At 50.2% G+C, this 11,084-nt stretch overlaps 1 protein-coding gene across 1 annotated transcript; it reads right to left on the reverse strand.

The window, feature by feature from the left end:
* Window positions 1-918: 918 nt before the first annotated feature.
* On the reverse strand, window positions 919-5,057 carry LOC121106533 (ankyrin repeat domain-containing protein 26-like). The gene is made up of 6 exons (XM_040698136.1): window positions 4,751-5,057; window positions 4,250-4,402; window positions 3,819-4,124; window positions 2,429-2,638; window positions 1,701-1,927; window positions 919-1,086 (listed from the first exon to the last, which is right to left on the reverse strand). Exons 1-6 carry the CDS (start codon window positions 4,973-4,975, stop codon window positions 1,077-1,079), a joined length of 1,131 nt encoding a protein of 376 aa, XP_040554070.1. The 5' UTR covers window positions 4,976-5,057; the 3' UTR covers window positions 919-1,076.
* Window positions 5,058-11,084: the final 6,027 nt, after the last annotated feature.

Below are 11,084 nucleotides of genomic sequence, written 5' to 3' on the forward strand. Positions count from 1 at the left end.
TCCTCTCTTGTTAGCCTCCTTTGACACTTTCAAACCCATTTATTTCATCATGTAACCTCACCAGCAGGCTGAGCAGATCATCTGCCTGCTTGCACCTCATACAGCTCTCCTCGCTGCTGCCACAGGATGCAAATGAAAGACACAGGCGCTCTGTGGAGAGGCCTGAACAGCCACGTGTCTGCCTTGGAATTCAGTCTGTGTTTCTGCATCCTTCCTGATTTGTTCAGATGCCCTGGCTCTCTATGGGGCGGGCATTGCGAGTGGGGTCCCTACTCTGGGAGGATGACAATCCTGGACTTAGAGGATGATGGCCCTACACATAGCGGGCGATAATCACCTACCGAATTTACTTCTCCGGCCTGCAGGGTGCTCACCTCCCTGATCCGACTGCCACGCCACCTGCCACACCATGCCCTGCGTACAGGTAATGGTTGCTTGTGCTCTTTACGGGCTGCCTTTGTACGCGCAGGGAGATGACGCTGTCCCTTTTGGTTCTACCCACGTTGCATCCAGGACACCTCTAGTCAGGGACCGGCCAGTATGGTGGTCACTGTCTGTCTTAGTGAGGCCTTGAATGTGACCAGGACTGGGCTCATTATATGCTGGAAGAAGGACTTGAGTGTAACGGCCAGGCAACAAGAGGACGGTGGTGGGGTGGAAACACACTGTCACAGGAAGCCACCAAGGAGAGGAGCTACGCTCAGCCTCATTCTCAAGGAAAAGTCTTCATGGGAACGTGGCTGAGACTGAAATCGGAACAACCAGCAACCAAGAGAATAATCACTAAAACTAAGGAATCATCTGTTATCCTAAAAATGAGGTTTGGGGCCCTGAAATGAGACTCTGCATCTTTCAGGTGAAACCTTGAACCCTCAGCATGGAGGGCTGTGGCTTAAAAATGAGTAAACCCCTTCCACAAACTGTCGGATGTATTTATTTCAGCTTCAAAAGTTTAGCTCAAAGCACTGTTGTATGACTGTGTTGCCCTGAACGCAGCATCCCGGACTTGATTAATTTTTGTGGAAGGTCCTTCTTGAGCATTCTGAGGAGAGGTCCCAGCAGGCCGGACTTCACGTTCACCAGTGACTGGGAGAGAAAACACGAGGGCCGATGTTAGTTGAACGGCAGATGGAGCGCAAAGAATCAATGGAAAACTCTAGGGTGTGACAGGAGAGTGCAAAGATCTGGAGAGATTGGAAGCCAGCAGCAGGGAAACAAAGGAAGACAGGGACACAGACAAAGCAAGATTTTTCACGTAAGAATGCAGGAGTGTTTCCCTCCTTCCAGTGAAAACTCAAACCGAAGAGGTGCCATCATGACCAAGGCTGCAAGCAGTATTTCTATCTCATAGTAATCATAATTCTTTTCTACTAGAGGTAAGGAAAGAGCAGAAGATTACTGATAATCCTTACATGAAAACTAACTGATTTTTTTCTGTAACTTCAAAGTCAGAAAGGGAAAAGAAAACAGTCCTCAGGGACAGGAGGGATCAAAGCGTGCTCTCGTGAGGAGTATTCTGCCTTGAACGGGTATCCATCATGTGGACTGGAATCGAGACAAGGATGTTGGATGGAAGAGCCTTGACAAGAAGAGGCATGTGGTATTATGTGAGGGAAAACCAACCCACCAATCAAACAAATGACAGCCACCACCACCACCACCACCACCACCAAGAAAAGGAACAAAATGTTTGCACTTACTCATCGTACTTATTTGCAAGGCTTCTTCTAATGTCCTCACCCACCAGGAACAGTTTTTCTGACACGTCTAGCCCTGCTTGCCAGTGTGCTATTTGCCGCAAGCTCTCCTGATGCATGCTTTGGGCTCTCTCCATTTCTGATGTCAGAGCTGCAATTCTCTGCCTCTGCTGCTTTCTAAACATTGCTTCTGCGGCGTTGATCTCCTCTAGCCTGCTTTGAGAGGCTGCCTGCATCAGAAGAAGACAATGCAACTTGAAGAAACCGGAAGAGGCAGACAGCGTCACCTCCGTGTGCCCTTGCAGCCAGTTCCCATACCCAATGGAAACAAGATAGCCCTGCTCAGTGAAGGAACCATGCTTCCTCCCTACCATCAACACTCATGAGAGAAGTCAGAAACGACTACGTCTTTCTGGGTTTTTTTTGCCTCATAAAGAACCACACCTGCTCTTTCTGCTGTTCTTACATGAAAGCTAGTACTGAGCCACCTCCAACTGTATATGGAAGGGGATGAGGAAAAGGCTGCATATTTCTTATGCACCAACGACACACGACACACGCAGAGGCACTTTCACACATCTCTCTCCAGCTCTCCAGCTTCCCTACAAGGAAGCCAGAGGCACTGCGCTAACAACGAGAACTAAACGTCTAACAGAAAATGCCTAAAAGCAACGAGCACAGGAACAAATCAATGCAGTGAGGATACAGATAGAAACGGCACATCAGTTTACCGGAACAAAGCGGCTGGGCTCTGGCTTCTGCCCCATTTCTTTTGGGGCTCCTCCTTCGTGCCACCTTCTATTCTGTGAGAATGGGCTACAGCCCACTGCAGTGGCCTGTGGGCGATATTGGTGAACCAGGTCTTGCAGCGCTCGATTTGCCATTTCTAGCTCCAGTGACTTTTGCCGTTCCATCTCCAGCTGTATGGAGAGTTCAAGCACCTGGATGCAGCGGAAAAAACAATCTCCCTTAATCAGAGTGCTCTCAAATCCCCACATTCTGGGCAACTCATTCAGATGTGTGTGTTGATGGAGGCCCTAGCTTAATCCACCGAGGCTGTATTTTTTGCCAAAGAAAAGAGGTGTGTTTTCTCTAACGCAAGCACGACTTTCTAGTCTCTGCTGAGAAGACTGCTGCAGTCTCCACCCTTTCCTACTTTCCAGAGTGGCTCCATGGCAAAGGCACTTGTCTCCTTCAACAGAATTATGCAACTCCCACGCCTGTGAACTCATGCTTCTGCCACAGACCTCCCTGGAGACAGCTAGGAGGAAGGGCAGAGAACGGGCTGTGTCCCAGCAACAGTCAGCGCAAGTGCTTTGCATGTTCCCCATCTCCTGAGCTGAAATTGTTCCTAGGGGAGGAAGACGGCAGGCGCTGATATTTTCATCCTGAGTTATGGTGGCACCAGCGGGCAGTGGACAAGAAGAGCGGTCCTGTTCTCTGCCGGCACTTTCACTGCAAACCTGCTGGCTGGCCCCTTCTCATTTGCACACACCTCTGCTAATGTCCTTCCAGCGTGGGGGAAGAGGCAGCAAGGGGGTACTTTTGTTTCTCAAGAACGCCACTAACAGGGAACAAAGATCTCATTTTTGTGCCGAGATTGAGAGAACTTGCAAACAGAGCAGCTGAACTCTGAGACACTTTGTGGGGGCGTGCCTTGTGATGTCACAGAACGGCCACAACATCGGGAACGGCATCAGAACAGCAGCGAGCCTCGAAGGAGGACAAGCTGCTGCGCTCTTCCTTCCCTGGATGCTGCTCCCTGAGGCACTGCTTTGCCCCTCACCCTGAAAATGAGGTCCCCGAGAAGCTGCTTGTGTTCTGTGAAGGGAAAGGCGGGGAGGCAAGGAGAGTAACGTACTCTAGGGCCCAAGTAAGAGCTTCCACTGCCCCTTTGCAGCACGGGATTGCCTCTTTCTTGTGACTGAAAGCAGCTGGCTTTGTTGATGTTTCAGAGCAGATCATGCTGTGATCTGGAAAACCACCATGAACGATGACGTAACTTTTACTGCTTTCAGACAAACGTGTCCTGCGCTTGTTTTCAGACTATTTCTTCTCCTGCACTACTGAGGGGAAAAGAACTGCTTAACCTATGCCAACACGCTCACAGGCATTGCATACCTTGACATTAGCCTTGTCCATGTCTTCCTCCAGCTTCGAGATGTCGTTCTTCAGGTGACGGCAGTAATCTTCAGAAAGCTTCCGAGAATTTTCTGACATTGACTGCTTTCTGAAACTATCAGCAAGTTTCTCTTGCATTTCTTCTTCACGCTTCTTTCCAATCTGCACTGATGTTTTATAATCTGCCACTGCAGCCTCTACACGCTGCTTGAGAACAGCCTCCTCCATCCGCAGCTCCTCATTTGCCCTTTTTTGCAGCAGCAACTCTGAGTGTTCCACCTTTAGCTGTGCAGAAAGGTCACACACCTGCATGCAGTGGAAAAACAACAGCATCCTATGTTTGTTCCCAGCTTATTTCTTCCCTTTCACTAGTTGGAGGAAATGGACAGCTTCACCCGTATGAACGTGTTCACAGGTGTTGCATTGCATACCGTGGCATTAGCCTTGTCCAAATCCTCTTGCAATTTGGAGATTTTGTTCTTCAGCGAGTCGCATAAGTCGGCAGAAGTTTTCAGGGATGCTTCTGCAATCTGCTGCTTTCCGACAGCCTCGGTAAGTTCTTGTTGCAGCTGTCTGGCTGTTCTCTAGAGAAACAATGGTGCAGGAGTGTGAAGTAAACGGTAAAAAGCTAAAGCTTGCATTTTTATTTTCGCTTGCTAGTTCCCATACTTAGATCATTTTTTTGAGTGAACTGCAAAGGGAAGAAAAGTGGTAGAGGAGAATTGCCCGACCCTCACCGGGGTGTAGAGCTGGCATTCGCCACTTGCCAAATGGCAGCAGAAAGGGAACAAAACAGAGGCAACCCGAGGGACAGGTAGCTCGTAGCCGGTAAATTCTAGAAGCGCCAGATGACTTTGGGAGCTGCTCTACTTCAGTGTCCATCTGACCTTTTCTTCTACTTGGACTGTCTCGCGCTTAAAGACATCACTCACCGCTCTTGCCTGGCTGGTCTTGAGCGCATCATCCAGCCGCTGACGGAGTGAAAGGTTTTCACGTTGGAGCTGGGCCACTTGTTCCTGCAGAACTTCCTTCTCTGCACTTTCTTTTCTCGGTTCACCTTTTGCAAGGTGTGAAGCACGGCATTCCTTTGCCTGCCTCTGGGCCTGGAACAGTGCTTTTTCTGTCGCTTCTAAAACCAACGTCTTTTCCTTGAGCATTTCTTCCAATTGCTCCAATTGTCTCTTTTGCCTACGAGCTTTACTTCTGGATTTCTTCTGCTGCTGAGACGAGGTCTTGTTGCTTTTTGCAACTCAGAGATGTTCCCAGAGAGGCCTTCTAGGCAGGAAGGCCATCGCTCAGGTTGTCTCTTAAATCCTTGCTTAGCGTCGTTTGCTGAGCACGAGTAACTTTCAAAGGTCTCGGTGAGACTGAGCGGGGCAGAAGTTACCGCTGCTACTCCATCTGTGATGGAGAAACCGAGCGGGGCAGAAGTTACCGCTGCCACCCCATCTGTGTTGGAGAGATCGTGCAGGGCAGAAGTCACCGCTGCCTCCCCATCTGTGCTGGAGAGATCGTGCAGGGCAGAAGTCACCGCTGCCTCCCCATCTGTGCTGGAGAGATCATGCGGGGCAGAAGGTACCGCTGCCACCCCGTCTGTGATGGAGAGATCACGCGGGGCAGAAATTGCCACTGATACTCCATCTGTGCTGTCCTCTGCCTGTTCCAAGTATAGAAATAGAATAGAAAGAAAGAAAGAATAGAAACTGTCAACACTTAAGGAAATCGGCTCAAAAGAGGATGCATTGGCAAGCATTTTATAAAGCCAGAAGAAGACCGTCACCTGCTTCACTTCAGATTCCAAAGGGCCTTCTCCCTGACTTTCCTGCTCTGTGCAGTCCATGGGGTGCACGCGAGCACTCCACCTAGAAAGACAGAAGGCACGTTCAGTTGCGCACGCTGCCTATTGCACTCCTAACGGCCCTTTCTTGGCCACCCGTTCCAGACTGACAGCAAGCTGGGAGAGAGCAGCACACACTTGCTAGTACACACTTAAATGCTGTTCTCCTGTATGCTACGGTTTATCAGCAAGCTCTTCCTCAAAGCAAGACTGCTATGAAAGACACAGCACGCTTTACTCCCAGGGGTGCTGACAGCCCACAGTAGCCCCAGGCAGCCTCTCTTCCTGCTTCCAGCTGATACTGGCCAATGGAGGCAGGAGATGGAGGGGGTGACCGGAGGGGAAGAAATGATGTCTAGAACGGGTGTCCAGTCATTCTGGGAGGTATATGTGTGCAGGATGGGCTATGTGCAGGGAGGCCAAATTTGCCTGTGGGCTGAGCTGCCATCATCAGGACACGTGCTGATTTTGCCAGGCTTTTAAGCACACCTAAGCGCCCTCGAGAACAGAAACCAGCAGGCACAGACCTTCTCCGTGTCTTTCTCAATGTCCGGAAAAACTTCCGGATCTTCTCCATGATCCGTCAAGACTGGGCACTACCACCAGCACCACCAACACCACCAGTGCCAACACTGCCAGTACCTGCACCAGCACCAGCACCAGCACCAGCACCTGCACTAGCACCTGCACCAGCAGACACTGTGCTTGTGGGGGCTGTGCTTGTGGGGCCCCAGGTCTGCTGAGCGCTTTATGACATCACAGAGGGCTCTGTGACTCTTGGTGACGTGAACTGCCAGTTGCCAGGGCTAGCAGTGCCACTGTTCCCTTTGTAAGGCCCTTGGGGCAGAGGGAGGGGCACATGTGTTCATACCATGTATGCATTTAACAGGGCAGCGTGGCCAGAGGAAGCAACCCCTCGCGTACCTCCAGGAGTACGGGATGCCCAAGGTTGCTGCTCCAAATCTCTTGTTCTGCTGTCACGCAGAGCCCCTCCATTCCCTGCGGTGTGTCTTCATGCCTTCTCTACCACCCTGGCTGCGAGCGCCGTGTTGCCCTGATCCCCTTAGTTCACATGCACATCCCCTTCAGTCCTTTCCGCAGCATTCCAGCGTCCTCCCTTTCCCCTTTAGGGATGGATGTCTGGAGTCCCTTAAGCATCCCTTCCAGGCATGCTTACGTCCTTTCTGCTCCCTTCCAGAGCTGCTGGCATAGCCTCTGCTCCCTCCCGGCATGCTCTCATGCCTTCCACTTCCCATGGCCAAGCTCCTCTCTCTCCTCGTCACACGCTCTCCCCTCTGCCTTTCCGTAGCCCTGTGCTCACCTTAAAAATGAGCTGGTGGACCGTGGAATGAGGCTGTAACCCCTGAAAACGGATAGGGATCCGGAGTGAAAAAGGGGACTTTGGAGCCTGCGGCGAAGCTTTGGGTTCCCTGGCTGTCCGGATCTTGAACAATTTCCTTATATTACGAGCATATACACCGATTCGTTGGTGTGTTCGGAACAGCATTTCCCCGTTATACCCTGAAAACGTCGGTCCTATTTGTAACATATTGTTTCCCTTTTGAGAAGAAATAGACCAAGAATAAACATTTGTGAATACAATGCAGAGAAGTGCTATTTTTCTTCTCTTCACTGGGGGGACACCAGCACACATCGGTGAGCTGGTAGAAACAGGGAAGGGAAACGTCCCTGTGGAAAAAAAAGAGCCACTCTCAGGAAAGAGAAAGGCAGTGTCACGCACAACAAGGGAGCGGGGTCTCTGTCTGGGAAGAAAGCAGCAGCGTGGTGCAGTGTACGTTCTGAAGAGGAAGCTGTACTGAACCCTGAGGGAGCGCTGTACTGCTCTAGGCACATTACTCCCAGAACAAACAGTCCCACGCCAGCTCTGCTATTTCTGCCCAGTTTTTCAATGGGTAGCGTGAACATAGCCTGGCATGGTACCTGCGATGTAACATCCAGGTGTGTTGCAGACAATTACTTTTACGCATCCCAGGCCTGACACGGTGCTGATGTTCACACAGCGAGGCCAGAAAGACAAAACTTTTCAAGATGAGGGTCTTCAGCTTAAGGAAGATGTGGCTCTGTTGCTGTGTGAGAAAAAGGTCATCCCATAATGCAGTTTCTAGTTTGCATCATCCATTTCCTTTCGAATAAAATATGCTGTTCCACATACAATTTCTAGATTTATGTTTATATTTATACATACACCTATGTTTATAACACGATTGTCTTTTTCTTTAAGTTCTCTGACATCATCAAAAACTACTTTTTCTCCAATGAAAAAAAAAACAAAAAAAACCCCCAAAAAATACCCAAACCAAAATTGATGTTTTCCTGGCAATTCCTGGGGCCCTTGCAATGCCTTTGCCTTGGGCTGCACTGACACCTACTGTTCACATCCCCAGAGCAAGAATAGCCTGTGGCTTTGATGGATTTTGAGTATTTTCCTATTATTACGCAAGACCGAATCATGGTGCCAAGATTGCTAATATAGTTGCTCCACAGTATTTATAGTGTTTTTGGAGTTTCTTTAATGCTATGCGTTGTGTGAAGATCTCTGCTCTGGCAGTCTTTGCCTGTGGGGTGGTGGGGCTGGGACCAGCTAAGCAGCTGGTCTACTCTATCTTGGATCTCTGTAACAGGCAAGCACTGCTGACACTGCAACACGTATTTCTGCAGTTTCCCTTCTGCCTGCTCCAGCAGTACCCGTGGTGTGACCCCATAATGCTGTGCAAGCCCACCGGGAATCTGCTCAGAGTGGGCAAAAACTGGCTACGTCTTTGCTTTTCTTCCGAACACTACTTTTCTTCCGAAAAAACTACGAGCACCTCACAGCTTGATACATTCATGTACTGGTGTTCCCAGACAACTGGTATCCTAAAGACAGATTAAGACTGGGGAACCGTAGCCTGCATGCAGAATCACACAGTCACAGAGATCCCCTAGCAAGTTTTTGTTTTGCTTTGTTTTGTTTTGCTTGAGATGAGCAAGTCACTCTTCAGGGCACTGCTTTTCCCCATTAGGGCTGCAGGCATTTACCTCGCCAAGCTGTGCCCATCCCTCTCGAATGGAAACGCAATTTCAGTGTAATGTTATCTGCAGTGTATAGATGCCGTTTCCTCCATTTCTGTTGGGTTTTGGAATGACAGTCCCCTTCAAAATTCTGCAACTCAAAATTCCCCCTAAAGAAATGTGTACTGGGGTAACTAAGAGCATATTTGATTAATAATTCTTTTTTGATAACGGTATAGTATATAGAAATTAGATAGTGCCCCTTCAGAATTAGACTGGAGGCTTGCCAGTGTGACTCCCATCTACAAGAAGGGCTGCAGGGAGGATCCCGGGAACTACAGGCCTGTTAGCCTGACCTCGGTGCCGGGGAAGATTACGGAGCAGACTGTCCTGAGGGAGATCACGCGGCTCGTGCAGGACAACCGGGGGATCAGGCCTAGCCAGCATGGGTTCACGAAGGGCAGGTCCTGCTTGACCAACTCCTTCTATGATCTAGTGACCCGTCTGGTGGATGAGGGAAAGGCTGTTGATGTAGTCTACCTAGATTTCAGCAAAGCCTTTGACACTGTCTCCCACAGTATTCTCCTGCGGAAGCTGGCAGCCCGTGGCTTGGACAGATGCACTCTTGGCTGGGTAAGGAACTGGCTGGAGGGCCGGGCCCAGAGAGTCGAGTTAAATCCAGCTGCCGACCGGTCACGACTGGTATTCCCCAGAGGTCGGTGCCGGGGCCTGTCCTGTTTAATATCTTTACCGATGACCTGGATGAGGGCATTGAGTGCACCCTCAGTAAGTTTGCAGATGACACCAAGCTGGCTGGAGGTGTTGACCTGCCTGAGGGTAGCGAGGCCCAACGGAGGGATCTGGATAGACTGGATAGCTGGGCTGAAGCCAGTGGGATGAGATTCAACAAGACCAAATGCCGGGTCCTGCACTTTGGCCACAATAACCCCAGGCAACGCTACAGGCTTGGGGCAGAGTGGCTGGAAGACTGTGTAGAGGAAATGGACCTGGGGATGCTGATTGACGCTAGACTGAACGTGAGCCAGCAGTGTGCCCAGGTGGCCAAGAAGGCCAATGGCATCCTGGCTGGTATCAGAAATAGTGTGGCCAGCAGGAGCAGGGAAGTAATTATCCCCCTGTACTCAGCACTGGTGAGGCCGCACCTCGAGTACTGTGTCCAGTTTTGGGCCCCTCACTGTAAGAAAGACATCGAGGCCCTGGAGCGTGTCCAGAGGAGGGCAACAAACCCTGGTGAGGGGTCTGGAGCACAGGCCTTACGAGGAGCGGCTGAAGGAGCTGGGATTGTTCAGTCTAGAGAAGAGGAGGCTCAGGGGAGACCTTATTGCTCTCTATAACTACCTGAAGGGTTGTTGTCATGTTAACCGCAACTGCTCAGTGTCTGGGAACTATGATCCATGCTGCCTCCATGCAGCTCCAGGCAGCAGTGAATGTGATGAGGCACACTCAGGCAGGGAGACTGAGGAGGGGGAGTATCTCTGCTTACTCGGGAGACTGATTCACCTATCGGCTGCCTTCCAGACAGCAAATTTAGCAACGGTGTCCACCGGGCAGAAAGCCCTGCCAAGAAAGAACACAGCGACTCAGCGTGCCTGCCTAAAAATGTGCTGTCTCAAGCCTCTGGCTGCAGTGAGTGCCCAACCCTCTTGCTGCCAGTGACAGGCAGCAGAGATTCCACCTGTGTGAGGTGTGAGCAGGTGGATGGTCTGTTCAGTGTGGTGGTGAAGCTCAAGGGGGAGGCTGAGAGATTAAGGGGTATCGCAGAGTGTGAGCAGGAGATAAATTGGTGGAGTAACTCTATGTTGAATTTGTGAGAAAAACACAGGGTTGATCCCCTCAGAACTGACTCTCTCAGAGCTGACTCGGGAAACAAATCTAGCTGGTTACTGGCCTCAAGTTGCTCCAGGGGAGATTCAGGCTGGACGTTAGGAAATACTACTTCTCTGAGAGAGCGGTCAGGCGCTGGAATGGGCTGCCCACGGAGGTGGTGGAGTCACCGACCCTGGAGGTGTTCAAGGAACGTTTGCATGTTGTGTTGAGGGACGTGGCTTAGTGAGAACTATTGGTGATGGGTGGGACGTTGGACTGGATGATCTTGTAGGTCTTCTCCAACCTTGGTGATTCTATGATTCGATGAAAAATATTGAGGCAAACTGCATGGATTGAAAAGCACAGCATCTGAAAGCCCTGACACAAACCATCTCGGAACAACTAGAAATTGTCTGTAAGAACCACAGAAGGTTCCAGATACTTGAAGCAAGACATACACAATATCTGTGTTGAAACGAGGAGAAAGACAAGTCAAATTAGATACATTTAAAAAGTAAAGTCTAACTCACAGACAAGTAGTCAGTAAATATCTCTTGACCTAAAAGGATGTACTTGAGAGGCAGCCCTTC

Source organism: Gallus gallus, chromosome 3 (genome assembly GCF_016699485.2).
Source record: "Gallus gallus isolate bGalGal1 chromosome 3, bGalGal1.mat.broiler.GRCg7b, whole genome shotgun sequence".
NCBI lineage: Eukaryota > Metazoa > Chordata > Aves > Galliformes > Phasianidae > Gallus > Gallus gallus.